At 40.8% G+C, this 19,709-nt stretch overlaps 1 protein-coding gene across 2 annotated transcripts in view; it reads right to left on the reverse strand.

Annotated features, from left to right (window-relative positions):
- The window catches only part of sbf2 (SET binding factor 2), a gene marked incomplete at its 3' end in the record, with an annotated part of 83,726 nt that overhangs the window by 11,942 nt on the left and 52,075 nt on the right, over positions 1–19,709 (reverse strand). For both annotated transcript variants that reach the window (XM_038701281.1, XM_038701280.1), the window contains 4 exon segments: positions 55–227; positions 1,319–1,572; positions 3,120–3,290; positions 14,285–14,353. In XM_038701281.1, coding sequence (XP_038557209.1) covers positions 55–227; positions 1,319–1,572; positions 3,120–3,290; positions 14,285–14,353 — 667 coding nt within the window.

The raw sequence follows: 19,709 nt of genomic DNA on the forward strand, positions 1-19,709 counted from the left end.
CTGTGGAAATTAGGACAGTGGCAGAGATGTGAATGAACACCGTGAGCGCTGTACCTGGGATCATGCTGTGCAGGCTCTTGATGTGTTCCTGGGTCACTCCGCTCTCTGTGCACACCTTGTCAATGAACCGGGCAACAAACCTCACTACAGAGTTGGCCACGTCGCTGCTCTCCGAGTCCTCAAACCCGCTTTCTGTGTCAAAGCTCTCTGCGACGCTACCGGCAATGCTGTAAAACACACATGTAAATGAGAAAGGTCAAGCCACCATGTCCAGGAGGAGATCTGATCTAAGGGCTCAGTTGTTGTGTGCGACAACAGACATGGATTTGAGGATGCACCGTGATAAAGAGCAGTGAAAGCGAGAGCCTGGCATGAGCTGTGCGCGATGCCGGCATCAATCGCTTAGACTCTAGTAGCCAAGAAGAATGTTTCACATGAGATGGTGATGCAACCTGAGAGCGATGAGATCCAAATGTCCTCAGTGTGAGAAACAAACAAGTCTGGGGCAAAAATGAAAGAAAGAAATGAGAGAAAATTTCCACACAAACAGATTCTTGGCCGCAGAATTTCGCTCTCGAGTCATTAAAAATAGAAACAAAACACAGAATTAAATAACAACACTGTGTTCTGGGGGCTATTGGGGAATAAAACATGGATTTTAGAACAACATGTTTAATAAAGCTCAATTACTGCCTATCACATACATTTTAATATTAACATTGTGCTCTTCCGACTATTAACATGTAACAACCTGAAATATTGAACCAGAGTCTTTTGGCTGCATGCCTTTCAATTCTAAGAAAAGACATACATGGGGGATCTTCCCAGATTTGTTCCACTTACTGCAGAGCACGGGAAATCACTTCCACTTTTGTTTGGTTTGGGTGAGTGCAGTGTAGTAAAGACAGTAGAGAAGCCCCGGGAGCTTGAAACTCCCCAACAGAAGTAAATGAGCATCACTCGGTTTTGTGCAGTAACGGACTAAGCCCACAGGATGAATGTGGGCCGGAAACAGGAGAGGTACTGTGTTCCATTTGGCTTAATAGGAAGGTATCATGTAGACTGTGAGTTACACCACATCCACCCACATGCTTATCATCACCTTATTATGAGAGGTACACATACTCCCAAATCATGAAACCTTACCTAGAGGTTTCCTCCAGATAAAACTGATTGTTCTACCTTACAGATTCTGTGTACAAATCTATGTTTGGTCTTTGTGGATAGTAAATACAGAAAGATGTTAAACAGTTAGCAGTTTGTGCATCCTACATCTTGACTCAGAGAGTGAACCCCGTTGTGCTGTTGCTCTCCTGACCTGTTTGTGACGATGCTGTTGCTGCCGCTCTCCCAGTCAGCGACAGGGGTGTTGCGGAGCAGCTTGTTCTTGCTCGTGTCCAAAGGAACTAGCAGGTAAACCATGAGGCTGGCGTAGTGGATGGCCTGGCTGAAGACAGTGCTCTCCTCATTCTTCACCAGCTCCAGCTGCTTCTCCTTGCTCAGGCTGGGCCATGAACGCAGCTGCTCTGCCGCCAGGTCCATGGCTGTGTGCTCCTCAACCCTGCCCGCATCCTGGAGAAGTCAGAACAAACAGCTGGAGTTGAGTTTGACATTTTTGGCTTGCCCTCTTAAAACGCAGTATCATCTAATTATATTGCTAGCCACAGAGTGTTGGCCTGCAGAGTGGCAAATGGTGCAACCCGGTGCAAGTCCATCCACTTTCTGCCGCTCATCCAAGCCGGGTTGTGCTGGCTGAAGGTCTCCTGCCCACAAGCACCCTGATCAGATGCCCAAACCGCATAAATTTTCATCCAGCTCCCTCTAGAAGTCTGAGCTCCTTACTTTATCTCCCAGGCTGACCCCAGGCCCAGTCTCTTTTGTTCAGTCAAAGCTGAAAGGTGAGAGTTGGAATGTAGATCATCCCGTAAATCAAAAGCTTTGCAGGTCCAGTGCAAAAGTGCTTGCATTACTGCTGACACCGCATCAATCAGACTGTCCATCTCACGCTCCATTATACCCTCAATAGTGAACAAGACCCCAAGATAACTGAACTCCTTTGCTTGGTGCTGTAACTCACTCCCAACCTGTAGGAAGCAATCAGCCGTATTACGGCAGAGAACCATGGCCTCAAACTTGGATGCTCTGACCCTCATCCCAACTACTTCCCACTCAACTGCAAACCTCCCTAGTTTGCCCTGAAGGTCACGGTCTGATGAAGCCAAGAGAACCACATCATCTGCAAAGAGCAGAGAAGCAATTCTGAGGTCCCCAAACTGGACTATCGCCTCCCCTCGGCTGTGCTTTTATATTTTGTCAATGAAGATCAAAAACAGAATAGTAACAAGGGACAGCCCTGGCGGAGCCCAACATCCACTGAACATGTTTGACTTCCTGCAAAGAATATGGACACAGCTCTCACTTCTCACTCCAATTATAGAAGTAGTACTAAGGCCCCTGGTACCCCATTCTCTCGCAGTACACTCACAAGACTTCCCGGGGGAAACAGTTGTAGGACTTCTCCAAGTTCACAAAACACCGGATGGGCAGACTCCCATGACCTCTCTTGAAATCCCTGCAAAGGTAGAGATCTGGTCCACTGTTTCTCGACCAGTCCGGAATCAGTATTGCTCCTCCTGAATCTGAGGTTCGACAATTTATTATCTAGTGACCCCACAAGAGTTATCTCAAGATCCACCAATCCCCAGGTTGAGAATCACCGAACAGATAAACACACACACACACACACACACACACAGAACAACATAACAAAGATGGAATTGTTTCTTCTTTGCTAATGCAGATTACTTCTATAATGTCAGAAAATAATTAAAATGTCCATCACAATTTCTTAAAGCCCAATTTAATGTCCTTAAATGTTTTAGTTTGTCCATCCAATAGTCCAAAACCCAAATATATTGTTTACTATCATATAAGACAAAGAACGGCAGCAATTAAAATGCTGGAAAGAAGACATTTATGACATATTTGCGTGGAAATTACCTAGAATTATTTTTTTTCTGCAATTAAATTTTTTCTGCTCTATTGTGGGTTAAAATAGGGGGGTTAAACAGACTTTATATGAATTTTCACACAATGGTGACTCAGTCAATCTTCCTCACCTTTAGCCTAGCAGTGATGCCCCCTTTCTCCTCTGGGGTGTTAAGATAAAGGGCTCGGATTTGACTCTGGACCTCGCTGTAGAAAGTGGCTTCCCAGAACTGCTGGTTGGTCCAGATGGGATGGTCCTGAATGCAGGTGTAGGCAAACTGGTTCACACCGGCAGCCAATTTCTGCAAGACAAAACATAGTTCATAGAGTCAGGACAATATAAAGAAGCAACCTTTACAGCTGACTATGCCTTTGAGTAGAGGTCTGTGTAGGGCTGTTTTTATTTATTTTGCAGGATATCAGACAAATACTGCACGCTCATTCGGATGTGACAACCAACTCCTGCCTGCAACGATGGCATATAACCCCTCTGAATTTTTTAATCTAGAGAAATAAACTGTTTACAGTTTAGATGGTAGATTAGCAATTTTCTTTCACGGTACTGACATTAAAATTAAATCTATAAATGTATACTCGAGTAGTCTGAACATTCAGACGAACTAAATTTAAACTTTACAAAAATAACCCAGTCAAACCTAGTCAGTACAAACACATGTTGCACAGCCAAACTTTGTTCAAAACCACAGCTCTTGTAAACAAGAGGTTTAACATTTTAGGTTCTAGTGGAAATCTCAAAGTTTCCAGAAATACAAAACACGTTGCGTTGAATTTTAGGGAGATATTCACACCCATAAGAAACATGAAGTCTTTGGGTTTGAATGTTTCACTACATCATATAGCTTCATTGGAGAGTTCTTTGATATTGTCAAACAGTGCAAAAGATTTTTTTCAAACTTAAAGCTGAATAAAAGGGGAAAACTAGATGTTAAGGGGGTAAGTCCTGTACAGTCCTATAACAGTAACAGTTTCTCTCATTCATATATTTAATCTGTATTGCGCTGATGATACTGACAGCTGCTCCTGTCTGGTTCTGGGCAAACCCACTGGATTGCTAATAGATGCAGTCCTCTACTTGTGGGCAGTCAGACTTGGTGCAGGGTTATTTCTAATTGGATATTTGCATAAAGAAGAGATTTGGACTGCAGGGTACGATGGCGTATTAGGCGCATTGTAGGTATAAAAAAAACAACTTAGAATTTCCAAGATTAAAGTCAGATTTTTACAAGAAAAAATTCAATTTTTTCAGATGTACCTGTGTTATTAACGACTATGTACTCTATTAAAAGCAGGGTATGCAGATGTTAAAAACAGCTGTCACTTATAAGCTACTTTCACCAACCAGTATTTTGAGATACTTCCTTCTGTTCAAAGACCAAAAAATTGGGGAAGAACTGCAGACATAAATGACTAAGATGTCACACGCACTTCCAAGTGGCTTTATTACAGTCCCTCATATCTGACTAACTCTCTTATGTCTGCACAGACTCTGGTCTTATTAATGACTGAAAAACAAATAAAACTCTGAAAACACTATTATTTCAAGCACTTTTCTCCTACATTACCACTTTAACCTCAGAGAATATCAGAGTTTTTTATTAAAATATCACTCCACCTTCCACAGTGGAGGGAGTGCCCATTGAAAAGGAGTCTGCCAAAAAGCTAGGGAGAAGTGGGAAAACAAAAACGTTGTGGGATTTAAAGTAAAATCAATCATTCCTTGTGAGTCGTTACATTTTAACAGATAACCCCTAATGGAGCAACAGACCCCCCCTCTTTCCTTCTGTGTCTGGATGTATTTCGAAGCAGTGCTGTTGTTTCTCATTAGTGCGGATTAAAGAGTAAAGCACCTGCTATTTGCAAAACAGCTACTAGAGGGAACATTAAGTGCTCAGCTAAAGGCATTAACTCTCCATACTGTGCTGTATAACACATATAGTAAACAATGCAGAGCGATCCTGAAGAAATAATATCACACCACAAATAACACAGTCTCAACAGAAGCACAGTGTGCCAATAAATGACCGGCCACAAGCCAACATTCACCATCCGTCCACCCCCTTACACGTCTGAAGGCCATGTGCAAGGCTCAAGCCTGTTACTTGATTTGCTTCTGATTTCTCTCCCCTGAGCCTGACACAACACAGTGGTTTCTATTATCACTTCATAGTTGGCCTTTGAAGGATGAGAGCTTAAGGGGTTACTGTAATTATAACGGACAGAACCAAAACAAATCTATTCCCAGTGCGAGGGTCCAGAAGCCATGAGAGAGGAGAGCTGGGAGGACAGGCGGTGAACAGGGAACTCAAGCCCATACAGCAGTGAACATGCAGCAGGTCTTATTTGCATCTTATTTTTGCTTCATGGGAGTTAATACTGTACTCACCCTTTCTTCAACATGACTCAGTTATTCACATTTACAACAGAACTGATTCATACAGTTTGAAGTTATTGCTTTCGAAAAGTCTGAGGATTTTTTGTTTAAAAATGTACGTGATGGAGGAAAAATGTATTTAAAACATCTTGAAAAATTTAAACACGCTCAAACATGTAATTACACAACTGCTGAAGCAGCCTCCTCATCTCCTTCTAATATTAGATTACAAAAATGAAACCACTTTTTTCGGGAAACGTGACACTGCTGAGTTCAGCAGATTTTCACGGGTTTTCAAGGTGTTTAAAGAAAGAGTCTAGGATATCCTGCTGTGTAAGAGGCCAACAAGAAACGGATACAAAAGAACTAGTGAACTAGAAAAGAATGTGAAACAATAGTCTGAGGTAATTTTAAGTATAAACACAGAACACAAAGGGTTGTCAGTGTTTGTCACTTTAAAAAAAAAAAAGTACCACCCAGAATTTATTTCATTATTTCCGCAACAAATTGTTAATACAATCTGATCATCAGGTTAAAAACAAAAGCCTATTACACTAAAATGTATCCATTACTTTGAGGAGAATACCAATATTATTACTTGACAGTATAACAAGACAGAGCATTTTCAAACCTGCGGTTTGGTTCATTTTTGTCTGAACCAAAGTGAAAAAAAATACTTTTGTTGTATTTTAGTTCTGGTCCAGTTTGTGTTCAGACTGACTTTTTTTTACAAACACACCAAGAGGATTAAACATTACGTTACATGGACTGACAAGTAACTCATTGGACATTTTTGGCAGTGTCATCCTGCATCCTCAGCACTACATACAGCAGGTCATGTTGCACTTCTATGCTTCTTGTGTGTTTTATGTTCTCTGGTGTCACAAAGAAATGACCGATTAAGATCATTATTTGTATTATTGGACTGCAAATGGACGGCCTATTATGAACAATGACAAACAGGTAGAGGCGGAAGGGAAAACATCCCTCTTGCAGAGAAATATTACAATATAAAATGGAATAATAGCTTATAGTAATGTTTAAAGTTATATAGCATGTCTTTGTTTGCTTTAAGTAAAGTGTTAAAATATCTATCCCTGTATAATATATTACAGGTGGACATAATACCATATGAACTAATTATAAGACCTTATAACACGTAATTGTTTGCTTTAAGTAAAGTGACAGGAAAACAACTTTTATTTATGTTTCTTCGCTTTTTGAACAGTCTGTATGAATTTTGAACATTTTGCAGTTTAGCACAAAAACACAATGTAATTACATCAAGAACAACTCATTGTCAGGGTGGTGAGAGATCGCTCAAGAGAAGACCTGTTGCCAACCAATAAGAAGAGGCTCAGATGTTGTCACAGATGAATGGCGAGCCTATGGACAGGCCCTAACAGACAGGCAGACATGTGCAGTGTAGGTCACAGCATGTCCGCTAAGTCTGTTGTTTCCGCAACTGCTGGAAAAGTGAAGGCAGTTAGCGCTAGTTAACAGTAATCCCAATTCCCATTTCAATTATGTCTTTTAATAGGCTACGATTTGTGAAGTGGTTGTCTTTAATTGTCCAGTGCATCTGTTAGGGCCTGTCCATAGGCTCGCCATTCATCTGTGACAACATCTGAGCCTCTTCTTATTGGTTGGCAACAGGTCTTCTCTTGAGCGATCTCTCACCACCCTGACAATGAGTTGTTCTTGATGTAATTACATTGTGTTTTTGTGCTAAACTGCAAAATGTTCAAAATTCATACAGACTGTTCAAAAAGCGAAGAAACATAAATAAAAGTTGTTTTCCTGTCACTTTACTTAAAGCAAACAATTACGTGTTATAAGGTCTTATAATTAGTTCATATGGTATTATGTCCACCTGTAATATATTATACAGGGATAGATATTTTAACACTTTACTTAAAGCAAACAAAGACATGCTATATAACTTTAAACATTACTATAAGCTATTATTCCATTTTATATCACTAATTATAAATGGGGACTAAATGTATTCATAACGAGGCAGAGTCGATGGTTATAATGTGTTATGGAACATGGTCGGAGATTCTTGCAGCACATTGACATAAACTGGTATTACTATTAGTTATAAAACAGTAAATCAAAAGGTACGTTACGAATAATAATGAATACGTTATGAACTTTGCTATAGCGCCTAATGCATGTTTGTAAGTCTTATGGACGCATTATATCGTGTTATAAATATATGCATAAGTCATTATAGCGATGACCTTCATAGAAAGTGTTACCAATCTTTCATATACGCCGGTACTGATATGTCTGTGGTAAACTGAAAATAATGTTGCCTGTGCCAATATATCGGCCGGGCGCTACTATGAATAAACTTAGCTCTCACCCGATCATATACTTCTTGTGTTCACTATAACCTGCCCGGCTCTCCTGCAAGCTGTGCTCAGTCAGCTGGTTCTAAATTAACCCGCACCACTAAACTATAAATCTATCTCCTCCCCTTCAACGCTCACACTAAACAAAGATTTCACCTGAAATGCACGGGAGGTGTGCCAGAGTACAGCCTTGCACTAGATCAATAACGAAACGTAAGGATGACATTAATGAGAGTTTGCTTCGGTTAACTGTTCTCTCACCAGAAATAGAGACAATTACGCTAACTTTGCAATCACCAGAGGAACCAAACACACACGCCTTTAAGCGAGTACGAGGCGCTGGATGCAATGACAAGGACAAATTACTGTGGTTAGAAATGCTTTGAAGACAAGCTAAATCAAGCTCAAGCTAACAGACGTGCAGACCGTGGAATCCATAGACTGAATGCAAGGCTGTTGGATTTTAAACATGGAGCTGAATAACATAGCCATAAATAAATAGTGACATACAATAAGGAGAAGTGAATCCCTTTGGATAATCCAGTAATTCCTCTCTGTCACAGGAGTGTGTTATGCGTCTTGCAGCAGATGTTGCGTGGGTGTGTGTGTGAGAGAGTGTTTGTGTAGGAGGGGATCTTTGCATGACTTGTCTATGCTGTCTACACTCAGCCGGGCTGTTCTTTTTTGACTCGTCAGATATGTGCAGGTCATTTTGACCGAGGTCATCTCTTCCTAATATGATAATACACGGAGTTTACAGAGACAGCGGCAACACAGATGGGCAAGGAGGAGGACAGGGAAGGAGAGGAGAGGGAGGAGGAAAGGAAAGTAGGAAGTGAAGATGAAGGGGAAGGAGGGAGTATTACTACTATGACACCCATCTGGCCGTGTGACTGGAGAAGAGGTGGAATGCAGGGTTGAGGGATAAAGGGTGAAAAACAAGCCGAAAAACCACAAGGGGAGACAGAATGGAGGAAATGCTGTGCACAGGTCGAAAGGAATGAGGCTATCAAGATTTGGGATCTTGTTTTGAACTCTGGGACACGATCCTAAGGTTCCTTACTGCGGCCTCCAAATATCAGCAATATAGCATCGCATGTGTCAACTGTGTGGTGCACAGATGGTGCATGTTGTCACTAAAGTATACTACATTGTGTTGACACTGACTGAAGACTGCTGTGTCTGATATGTCACCAGCCTTTGGGCAGCAACAGTATTTACAAGTGTTCATAACAAGGAAGAATTCATAGCATTCCTGATTTGTAGATACAAACAATTCATAATTTCTGGACAAGCCCTCTGTGGAAATGCATGCCTGACCTGTAGACAATCCATCTCTGCATATTTGCAATTCTCCATTAGACAGTGTATTGTGAAGAAAAGTACTTGCATCCTGAAACCATGAAAAAAAAAAAACTCTTCAAACAATGTATTTACAGAATTCAGTCACATAAAACAAACAGAAAAACATGTTGAAAGTCAGACTAATAAAACAAAGCCATCATGGCATCCATAGGCCATAACTGTGTAAAAACACAATGTACAAGTAATATAAATGTTCCACAACCAAGTAAACAAAGATACGGTAAGTGAAGAGCTGGGCATTTGTGAGATATACAAGGGTAGCGCAGTACGTCATTTTACTCGCGAGGACACGGTGGAGAGCAGTTTGACAGAGCCAACTGCCAAATCCCCCCATGCATAAACTATGGCTGAAAGAATGCTAACAGTCAAGTGTTCTTGTTGTGCAACTCATCCAGAACGGTGTTTGGGTTTTTGCCGCTGTATCCAACCTGTGTTTCCCCCCTAAGCACAGACATTTGCTCTGGTGACACATTCAAATGTCAGAAGAAATATCCTGTGGCACTGCAAAGGGCAAAATAACAGACCCACACGTCAATGACACCCGTTCATCTCCTGATAAACCCACTCCTCCCTAGATAATGAATGCCAAGAGGAGCTGTCCGGAGATTAGAGAATCACTACAAAATGTAAAACCTCACCTCTAACAAAGGGCCACTGTGCAACAGTTGTGTGGCATTTAGATAAACTTTGCAAATCAGTTCTACCTTCCTTCTGTCTGAAATATTAACAAATAGCTATCAAATGCTGTTCCATAGGTGTTTCAGTTTGAACAAAACATTTAAGGAGGGGGAAGCTGGGGGGAAACCAAAGAAATAAAACAACTGAGCATTGAATGTGAGTCAATAGCATAAGCTGTCCAGGGTCAGCAATATAACTAAGCATTGTCTGTCTTTATCCAGCAGATTCTGGGAGCAGACATTTGCAGTGCAAGGGAGCTTCCCACGTTCCCTGACCTGGAGACTTGAGGGCCATGGGGACAGTACCACTGTAGCATGAACACAGTGTGAGCTTGCCAAAGTCTGGCCAAGAATACCAAACAGGGACTTGACCAGTGTCTGACTCCTGAACTTGAACTAACAGTATTTTGTATATTATGTGCAGTGCCTAAACAGAGAAAAACAATATTTTACCCGACATTTGGCATGCAATAGCAGTGTAAAAACAAAACAAAAACATGTATTTATTTATTTATAAGTACTTGCAAATTAAATGAAAAATATGCACTAGTGATTAAAATGTATAGGAGACACTTTAATGCCAATATCAAAAACAATTTAATTTGTATTGAAAAGCTTTGCAGAACGTTAAATGTGCAGGAAATCAAAGAGCAAATACCTCCTCTGCTCCTGCTAGTGTGTGTCAGTGTGTCAGTGCAGGAAAGACAGTTTTGAGTGGGTCAATCATTTGATTTCACAGTACAAACAACCTGCTGATCAAAAAAACTTTTCAATCAGTTTCCTAGTAGTATTTACAAGTAGCAGAGTCTTTATTACCCAGTGGAACAATGGCACTGCAGCATCATACTTTACTGTAAACATTCAGGCACTGTTTAAAGCAGTCATACAGGAACCAGCCTTTCCTGGGTGTTTACAGGCAGCACTCTCAACAACATCCTACACATGTCTTCTTGGGTAAAAAAAAACTGTACCCAAAGATACAAGCGTTCATGCTCAATTACTCTCCCTCTCTTTTCAATGACTTTCACAGTCTTGTCTGGTCAGATTCAAGGACTGGTTGATCATTTACTGTATTAAGCATTCACAACTGTTGATAGAACACATAGCTACTGTAAGCAACAGTTGAGAAACCGTGCTCGCAGTCGGTCAGAGGTCGTTATGTTAGTTTCTTGTTAGTGTAGAGACGGTGAGGATGGTGACAGGCTCCTGAAAGATGAGATGGCACATTCTGGATATTTTAAATGCTTGTAACAGCAACCGCCATGTCATTATGTTGTGAATGCAGCAGTTGCGTGCTACATATTGTTCTTTGAAAAATCAAGACATCCCATTCATGATACCCGAACGTCTAAGGATGCATTTTGCAAATGAAAAGCTGCTGATTAAATCATCAAAGAAACATGTGAAACAGAGTATGATGGATCAACTGTGGTGTATCAGGATTGTTTATGCCTCTCAATCCACACACCCATGATGACAGCTGCAGGGATGCGCCATTACCAAGCTATGTTTTTCCTCACATTTTCGCTGCATGATCCTTGCGCCACTAAACCAGAGATTCCAGAATAATTTTGGCAGATTCTCCTCTGACCTCACTTTACTTTTCACCCTTTGGGTGAGTCCGAGCTGAGCCTGTCACCAGCTCCAATAATCTGTAATAACAAGGAAAAATCTGCTGCCTTCTTATTCTTCCTTCTAATTAGCAGTCAGTGCCAGGCAAGAAATCATTTATAATCTTCTAAATAAAATTGCTGCAAACCACGCCGTTGTGTAATAAGTGTGACTACAATTAATGGATATTCTTATGAAACATAAACTGCTTTTTAGTGGTATATTCGTGTTGCATGGTTTACCAAGCATGCATGAAGAGAAGCAGGAAAAACAACATATAAGGTTTATCTGAGAGAGTTACATCAGCCTGTGGCATGTGAACTGGATGAGTCATGTGGTAGCAGACAGCGGGCCAGCTCCCAGTACAGCCCATCGGGGTATGGCACTGGTACCCAACAAAAAGCCAATGCGGACAGTTGTGTCTGCCCCCATAGCAACAAGCAAGCTCTAGGGACATAGTTGTGGTGAATAACGCTACCCTGTGTTGATAATGTGGTTTGGAAACCAAAGGCCATGGCCCGCCTGCTACATTTTGCTATGGAGGTTTTAACATGCTGCTCTGTGCATGTTGTTCACCGATCCGCGAAGGTCAGAGGTTGAGAAAGCTGTCCTTTCTCTGGCTATTTCATGCTCAGAAACCTTCTCTATAGTGCAGTGTTAATTAGAGCCCGACTGGTACTGGAACATGAACACACAACACAATATTTTTTATCTCCTGAGGGAGACCTCCAGCAGTCTTTAACTTTGTTCCACCAGGTGGCTTCCTTACCAGGTTCCAAGGGTTTGCAATGTTAAAGCCATGTTAAAAGTCCATGTAACTGAGAAATGCAACTACCTTATTTGAGCTGAGTTAGTTTCTTCCTTGTTTGCTAAAAAAAATGTATTGTTACATGTTGTGAAGTGTATTGACTTTGTTGTTTGTATTGTATGCACGTGATGCAAAGCTTAAACAACATATTGTACCGAAAACAAATTCCACCAGCATTGTCGTTTGGCTAATAAAACAATCTATATCTAAACTAATGTTTGATGTGTGTTTTTCCTGTCTGTTGTCTTTTATTTCTTTAAACTGTAGGTGGTGGCCAGGTCTCCCTTGGAAAAGAGATCAATAAATCAAGGGTCTTCCTAGTTACATAAAGGTTAAATAAAACAGAAAATAAGGATCCCTTACATTAGTTTTTGGAAAGAATTGGGACCATAATATGTAAGACATTTTACAGAGCTCTTTAGTGGTCAAACTATGTGAATGAGACACTATTTAAATGACCTCCAACATATCTTTTGCAATTTTGCGCTGACATTCCTTTTTGCATTTTGGCCGGCACATACTACAGTAAGCTATTATTGCCTGATACCGGCAAATTTATTGTTATCAGTCAAGATTTTGTGCCATCACAATGTACAACACTCACTCCACTGTAAATGTATTATCAGAAATACTGCTAACACAACATCTGAAGTTTTTTTTACTGAAGAAATTATCTAAATGAAAACTGTCTTTTAGGGCTTGCCCCGAATAGTCGAAGATTCGATGCTTCGATGGGGGGAGCCTGATTGGACTGTCAATCTTACTGTCGAAGGTTCGCAGCAAAACAAGGACCATGCCATTTTGACTATAAGGGGGTGCTCAACGTCTGACTTTACATAGAACTACCAGTTTTCTCCCAATAAGTTAATATACAGCCTTTTACAATACACATTTCAACATTTAATGCTGTAAATAAACATGTAAAAAGAAAAAAAACTTTCAATAAGTGTTTTTTTTGTAACCCTAATCATGGGGTCACAGTTCGCATGTGTAGGCGTAACGTGTATGTGTGAATGGGCAGTGGAGGAACTCTTGCAGAAGACCCGTAGCCCCAGCTTCATTGGAGTTGTGCCAAGTTGTCCGCACCTTGCGGGACTTTCGGATAATTTATCACCGTTGATGAACCACACAAAGAATATTACATCGTTTTTATATACCGGCATCGTTTACAGCCGGCTACATGAAATAAACACGCAGGGAAGCGCGACGTGCATGCAGTTGTCGGCAGCATGCAATGCATGCAAAACTCTGCACAAGACCGGTGAATGACAAGAGAGAGAGATTTATTTATTTATTTTATTTTTATTTTTATTTTTTTTAAAACTAACACACATATGCTTTGATTACTTTACACTTGAATTAACGGTTTAATGAAATGTATGGGGTTGATTGTTCTTATGTTGTATGTATGATGCTTTGGCAATATTGTTGTTACACATTCATGCCAATAAAGCTGAATTGAATTGAATTGAATTGAATTGAGAGAGAGAGAGAGAGAGAGAGAGAGAGAGAGAGAGAGAGAGAGAGAGAGAGAGAGAGAGAGAGAGAGAGATCAACAATAAGCCTCAGTTTAGCTTTGGCTCGCAATCACCATGCACAAAAACACACGAGTCGACTATCGGTCGACTATAGGCAGGACTTGACGATTTGACTATGTACAGTAAATCCTTAGCCGGGGACAGCCCTACTGTCTACAGGGAGGTTAGTTATTTCTTTTCAGTGTGGATATGGACATTTTAAAAGCCTCGTTGCTTCTGCTGCCTGTTGACAGATATCCTGAGAAGCTGGGACATTGTTTCTGGAAAGACACTTTTTTCCCCCAAATGTATTTAAATATTATATTTGTCAGTGCTCTGAGCGGCTAAAAAATTACATTACACACATTTATTTGAAAGGTGACATTAATTTCAGCAGCTTAACCAACAGTATGTGCATGGCAAGAAAAGGTAAATATTTATGTATGTTTTTTTTGGTAAAGTGATCCTTTAGATGCTACATTGATAAAGTTCACTTGACAGAGAAGTGGTTTATAACCATAATAATGAAAATATGAGAAACAGAACTCATTAATTCATCTCCTTACCCTATAAAAAGCTGTTGACAGGGGCAGCAGTGCAGCAGCCACCGTGTACTCCTCTGAGCTGGAGCAGTCCTGTGGGTAAAACAACAGGGAATAAGTCAGAGCAGAGCGCGACACAGTAGAAGACATGTTACACACCTTTTCTTTTTTTTTAAACGGGAGGCCCAAAACAACATTTCCAACAGAGAGGTCACATATACCAGAGGGGAAACTCGGCTAGAGATATTTCTAAATGAGAGCCCATTTGGTTACTGCAATACTGATTCTATTTTGAAATGGCGTTTGTATTTCTCAGATGTAAAACAAACCTTTATGTCTTCAAGCACATGACTGATGCACTGCTGTTAATTTACAATGCAGAGACGTGGTCTGAGGAGAACACTGAAGGGGGCCAAAGAATCTATCTTCAGCAAACGTAACTTCCTGTTACATAAAGAGAAATGTCAGGCGATGCTCAAAAAAAGGTCTGCCAAAACCACTCACTCTGCTCCACTACTGGCACATATGCTTTCAATAGCCTTATATAATCTCTGCCTTGACACAATAATCATAGCGCTCCAGTGTTCAATTTATTAGTAATTTTATGTTTTACATTCTTGAACTAGATTACAATTCAAGTCTCACTGAAGAAGATCGCAAGGCGTTGCATAAAATCCTGTCATTTTGGCCATAAAATGCTCTGTCCATTTATCAATAAAGTCACGTCTTGCCAGACAGCTAATTTAATTCTCTTTTCTATTTGTTTCTTTAAATCAGGGAATAGTTGAAAACATTCCCTCTTTGACATTTACACACGATGCCAAAGTGTCTTTGTATTTGGGATTGTTTTAGGTCAATGAGGCGGTGCTTAATGGTGCTTTCAAGAGAATGGTATTAAGATGAATAGTACATTAGGAGGCTTAGAGCAGGGGACTTAGGGCTCAAAGAAAACATTTCTTGCAGAGATCACAGAGAATGATGAGAACAGGAAAATAAGAGAAAAGGAGGCTAGTTGGACTTAAAAAGAAGTTAATTCACAGGAAATTGGTACTTATCCCTGGAAAGCTTTGTTGGGATTTACTAGTTGAATTCTGTAAATGTGAATGGCCAGAGGAAACTTGATTTAAGACCATGTATAAACAGTCACCATCACATCACCTCAGACCCCTCAGAGGGACCTCGTACTAGATAACACGCACTTTCTCTCTTACCAAGACTCTCTTTTTATGTCACGTGAAAATGCAAACACATACATACAGAAACTATGTGACTAAATTAGTTAAATGGGCAGTAAAATGCAACATACTATCAGAGCCCTTCATTTTGGCAGGAGAAATAGGGAGAAGAATGCCGCACTGTATGATACTGCTCTGTAATAGGGCCCTCTGTTAACGCCATTCCCTCGAGAAAAACAAAACAAAACACAGACACAAGAATGCACAGAGGGGAGAAAATGTAAAACACAAGTTCCACGGCTACACATGAAAACCTTAGCCCCCCGTCGACTGAGCAGCATAGTTTCTGTTTTTTTTTTTCTTGTCGCTAGTGTTTTTCTTTGCAGTTATTTGGGCTGCGGTAAAATGTTCCAGCTTGGAGCAGCACCAAAGCATTGTTTACCAGCATCCTTAACAATGCTGCAGGTCACAGGAGTTCATGGGCCCCAGTCAAAATAGAACAACAAGTGGAAACGCACAGGCAGAAAACGGTGAATAACGAACAAAACCAGCATTATTCCCACCAAAAAACACCAGCAATGCAGGTTGTCTGTTCTGAACAGAAACTTATGACGACAGACACGTTCAGCACCGAAAAGGCTACACTTCAGATGAAGAAAACGTTACAAGCTTTGTCCGGAGGCGGCATCAACACGTCATATCTCATTCAGACATTATCTGGTTTACTTAAGCCACACTTATTATCACCTACGAACCTTCATCTTAATCTCCTGTAAGTAGACGGAGAGGCTCACAAGCTTTGGAGGTCAACAAATAAAAGAGAAAAAAGATAAGCAGTGAAATCTACAGCGGGTCTGAGATTAGACCGGATGAAAAGTGAAACCTGAGAAGTAGCAGCATCACACAAGTTACTTGACCAAGATACGGTAGTGGAAAATATGTTATTTGGGATTATTTTGGGATTTCAAGAATGGAGGGAGAGCAGGGGTGTTGTGTATCCCCACATTTCTGTTTGCGAGGACACCTGCCGTCTTCCTTTCCTCCTATTATTTTCTGTATGTCTCACCACTTTTCCCCTTAAAGCTGTGATGACTAACACAGCTATTCTGTCTCAGACACGTCTACAGCAGGCAAAAACAAGAAGCACGAGCATGTGACAGAAACGCTGGAGGATGTGAATAAACTGCAGCTTCCTGTGGGTTCAGGAGAAATTAGCACATTCCAGGAAAAGCTGTGAGATGCGGACACTTATGATACGCTTTTCTTAAGACTTTTGTGGCTATGGGCATACAAAAAAGTATTAACTCAGAGGAGTTTACTGTGTTGTTTCGGGTTGTATCACTAATAGGAAGACAACTAAGCTACATAGTTGACCTCTGTGCCTTCCAGACGAGCAACAGAGATTTCATGGCGAACGCATGAAATTTGATTAATGCAGATGTTTACCTGGCCATGCTGACGGACATCCCAGAGAAACAGTTATCTGAACATGGGAATGATACCAAGTGCAGATTCCCAGTGACCATGTTACGCAAGGCAGTCCATCAAGGCCAATAAGGCAGACATGGGCCATGTTCTCACAGCAAGAGACTAATTTATGATCTAAATAATGTAAAAATGTAGTGAAGTCATCTATTCACTATTAAAGGAGATTTTCAAAGTAATTAAAGCGTGGCAGGCAGCCAGCCTTTAGACTCCAGCCCGGACGGAGGGTACTGACTCAGTTGGTAGGCGCTCCAGTTTATCAGCTCGCAGGTCAGCAGTCTGCCATCCAGGCAAGACAGTCAGATTATGTGCCCTGTACTTTCCAGCAACATCTGTGTGTAACGTGTGTTCTCGCACATCAGACGGTCAAGCTCAGGATCATGTGGAACTCATGGACTCCATGCAGTTGCGGCTGCTTCACATGGACCTCCCACCCCATTCCCCTCTCATAGTAAACTGCCATTCAGAATGTGTTTTTGAGCACCATCATGAGGCCCTGGGCCATGAGAGAGCAGAGCACAGAGGGCTCATAATCCTATCTGACAGGAAATGGTTGGGATGCCAGGATCTATCCACAGCAGGACTCGTTCCCCCACATGGCTTGCACAATGTCTACTTCTAAATGCTTGAGCACTGACTAACACACACGCGCACATGCACACACACGCACACAAACAAATACATGTGTAATTAACTCAAATACCTGAATGATGGTCATTGACTGTGCATGATTCATGGCAGAAACAGCACAGATAGGGCTTACAACAGATGTTTAAACAGGAAAAATGAGTCCCTGTAAACATTTTCCGGCCACGCCAACTCACTGCAGAGTTTTATTTACGTATTACAAAAAAAATTTAAAGAAATAAAAAACAAATTAACGAGCACTGACAAGGTACAGTACCATTTGGCAGTAATGTCCAAACCTTTGATCTATTGTATATTTTTGCATTACATACCGCATCCTGCAGCTGTGCTCCCCTGCGAATCTTTCAAAAGAAAAACTCTGATTGCAACCACACAGCAGAACTGTCACTTAACCAGAAGTTGACAGTTAAAAGATAAATGTTGTAACTGGCCTCATAATGATGATGTCATTGCAAATAAATGTGTCACATCAACATGTATGCCAGAAATCCTAATGAGGTTCAGTCATTGTACAAAAAGCAAGCAACATTTTTTGCAGGATAAGTCACTTCTTGTGCGTGTGTGTGTGTGTGTGTGTGTGAAGAGAACAAAGCCACACACTCTGTAATATCATTTTGGGGTTCTTACGTGGCTGGGCGTTGAAAGAAAGGGCAGCATGCAGAATATGAAAGTAATTACTGGCCCAGCAATTTGCTATTTATATTCCTTTCACAGCTCATCTGAGACAAATCCCTCACAACCGAGCTGAGACCAAGAAATGAAAGCCAGGAACAAATGCCTGGCTTCCATCTTGAAGTAAGAGAAGAAATGACAAACAATTCACAATAAAATCTAATAAACCCAACTAACTAACAAACAAGAAGCCATCAGAGAAAGGCTGACTACATCTCATCCCATGTTGAGGTTAACAAAAGTGCACTTCCCATTAAATCTCTTCTCCATGTGTGAAATTATTTCTTTTTCCACATGTGTGGCTGTGGATCATTGGCTCTTCAGCAGCATATCAGAGGAAATCAAGTCAAATTTGTCTTTAAAACTCACTAGGAGACTTAAATATAAACTATATAGGTAAGACAGATCTCTCTCATTTTGTATTGTAAAACTATATGTTATAAAGTTCTCCTATTATGGACTATTATTATGAACAGATCAAATCAAAATAGCAAATGTACATTACCCCCTCCCCGGTGTGGGTTTACCAGCTTTTGTTTCAAACAGCAGTTAAGGTACAGATAATATCTGCATTTTTCCAGATGTGCATGATAATTACTTGTTTTGCAGAAATCGATCCTTGACAAAATAAAGACAGTAGAAACATGTCTAGATCATGCATTTCATATTCATCTCTGTAAAAGAGAGATTTGCATTGCTCATCATTTCGTGTTAAAGCTCATTTCATTACCAGCAACACGACAAAGGACGTACTGGCTTCGCTTAGATTTAGATAAATTTACATTATTCAAATCTGAACTAAGAGGCCATGCAAAAGAGATGGTAGTATTATCTACCGCAATTTCTACACTCTTTGGCTTTTTTAACAAATGCATATCACTGACAAACTACTGTCAAAGCAGCACAGAAATCATCTCTGCTCCTGGAAATGAAGAAACCCAGACATAACGCTGCAGTGAAAGGCTGATGCAACAAGATGTTCTTCTCACATCTTCCTGCATGGGTGGAAAGACATTGATAACAAAAATGTGCAAATCAGAAACCATTTCATGTAGACATTATATTGGCCACAGTCACTTGGCTTCATTTAGTCAGTTTGTCCCGATGTACCATGGCCTGGCCCAGGCAGATGGTGGGATTAATTGGCTTGCTGTGTGTGTGTGTGTGTGTGTGTGTGTGTGTGTGTGTGTGTGTGTGTGTGTGTGTGTGTGTGGGGGGGGGCCGCTTAAAATTATTAAATTCCCTGTAAACGGACAGACTCAAGGCAGTAAAACATGAGGTACTACCAATAAAGAACCGGCAGCTCTGGTTGAGTGAAGCCTCACTGACTCTTTATGAGCTGCACAAAAACACATTACGTACTCACTTTGACAAGTAGCTGAAGCATGGGGGCACCAGGAAGAGATAAACATACTATCTGATCAATAATGAGCAGCAACGTGGGGACTCAGTTTTACCACATGCTGCCA

This window comes from Micropterus salmoides, unplaced genomic scaffold (assembly GCF_014851395.1).
Source record: "Micropterus salmoides isolate LMB-PRFRI ecotype aquatic unplaced genomic scaffold, ASM1485139v1 Ms_hic_scaffold_6, whole genome shotgun sequence".
In the NCBI taxonomy this organism is placed as follows: Eukaryota; Metazoa; Chordata; class Actinopteri; order Centrarchiformes; family Centrarchidae; genus Micropterus; species Micropterus salmoides.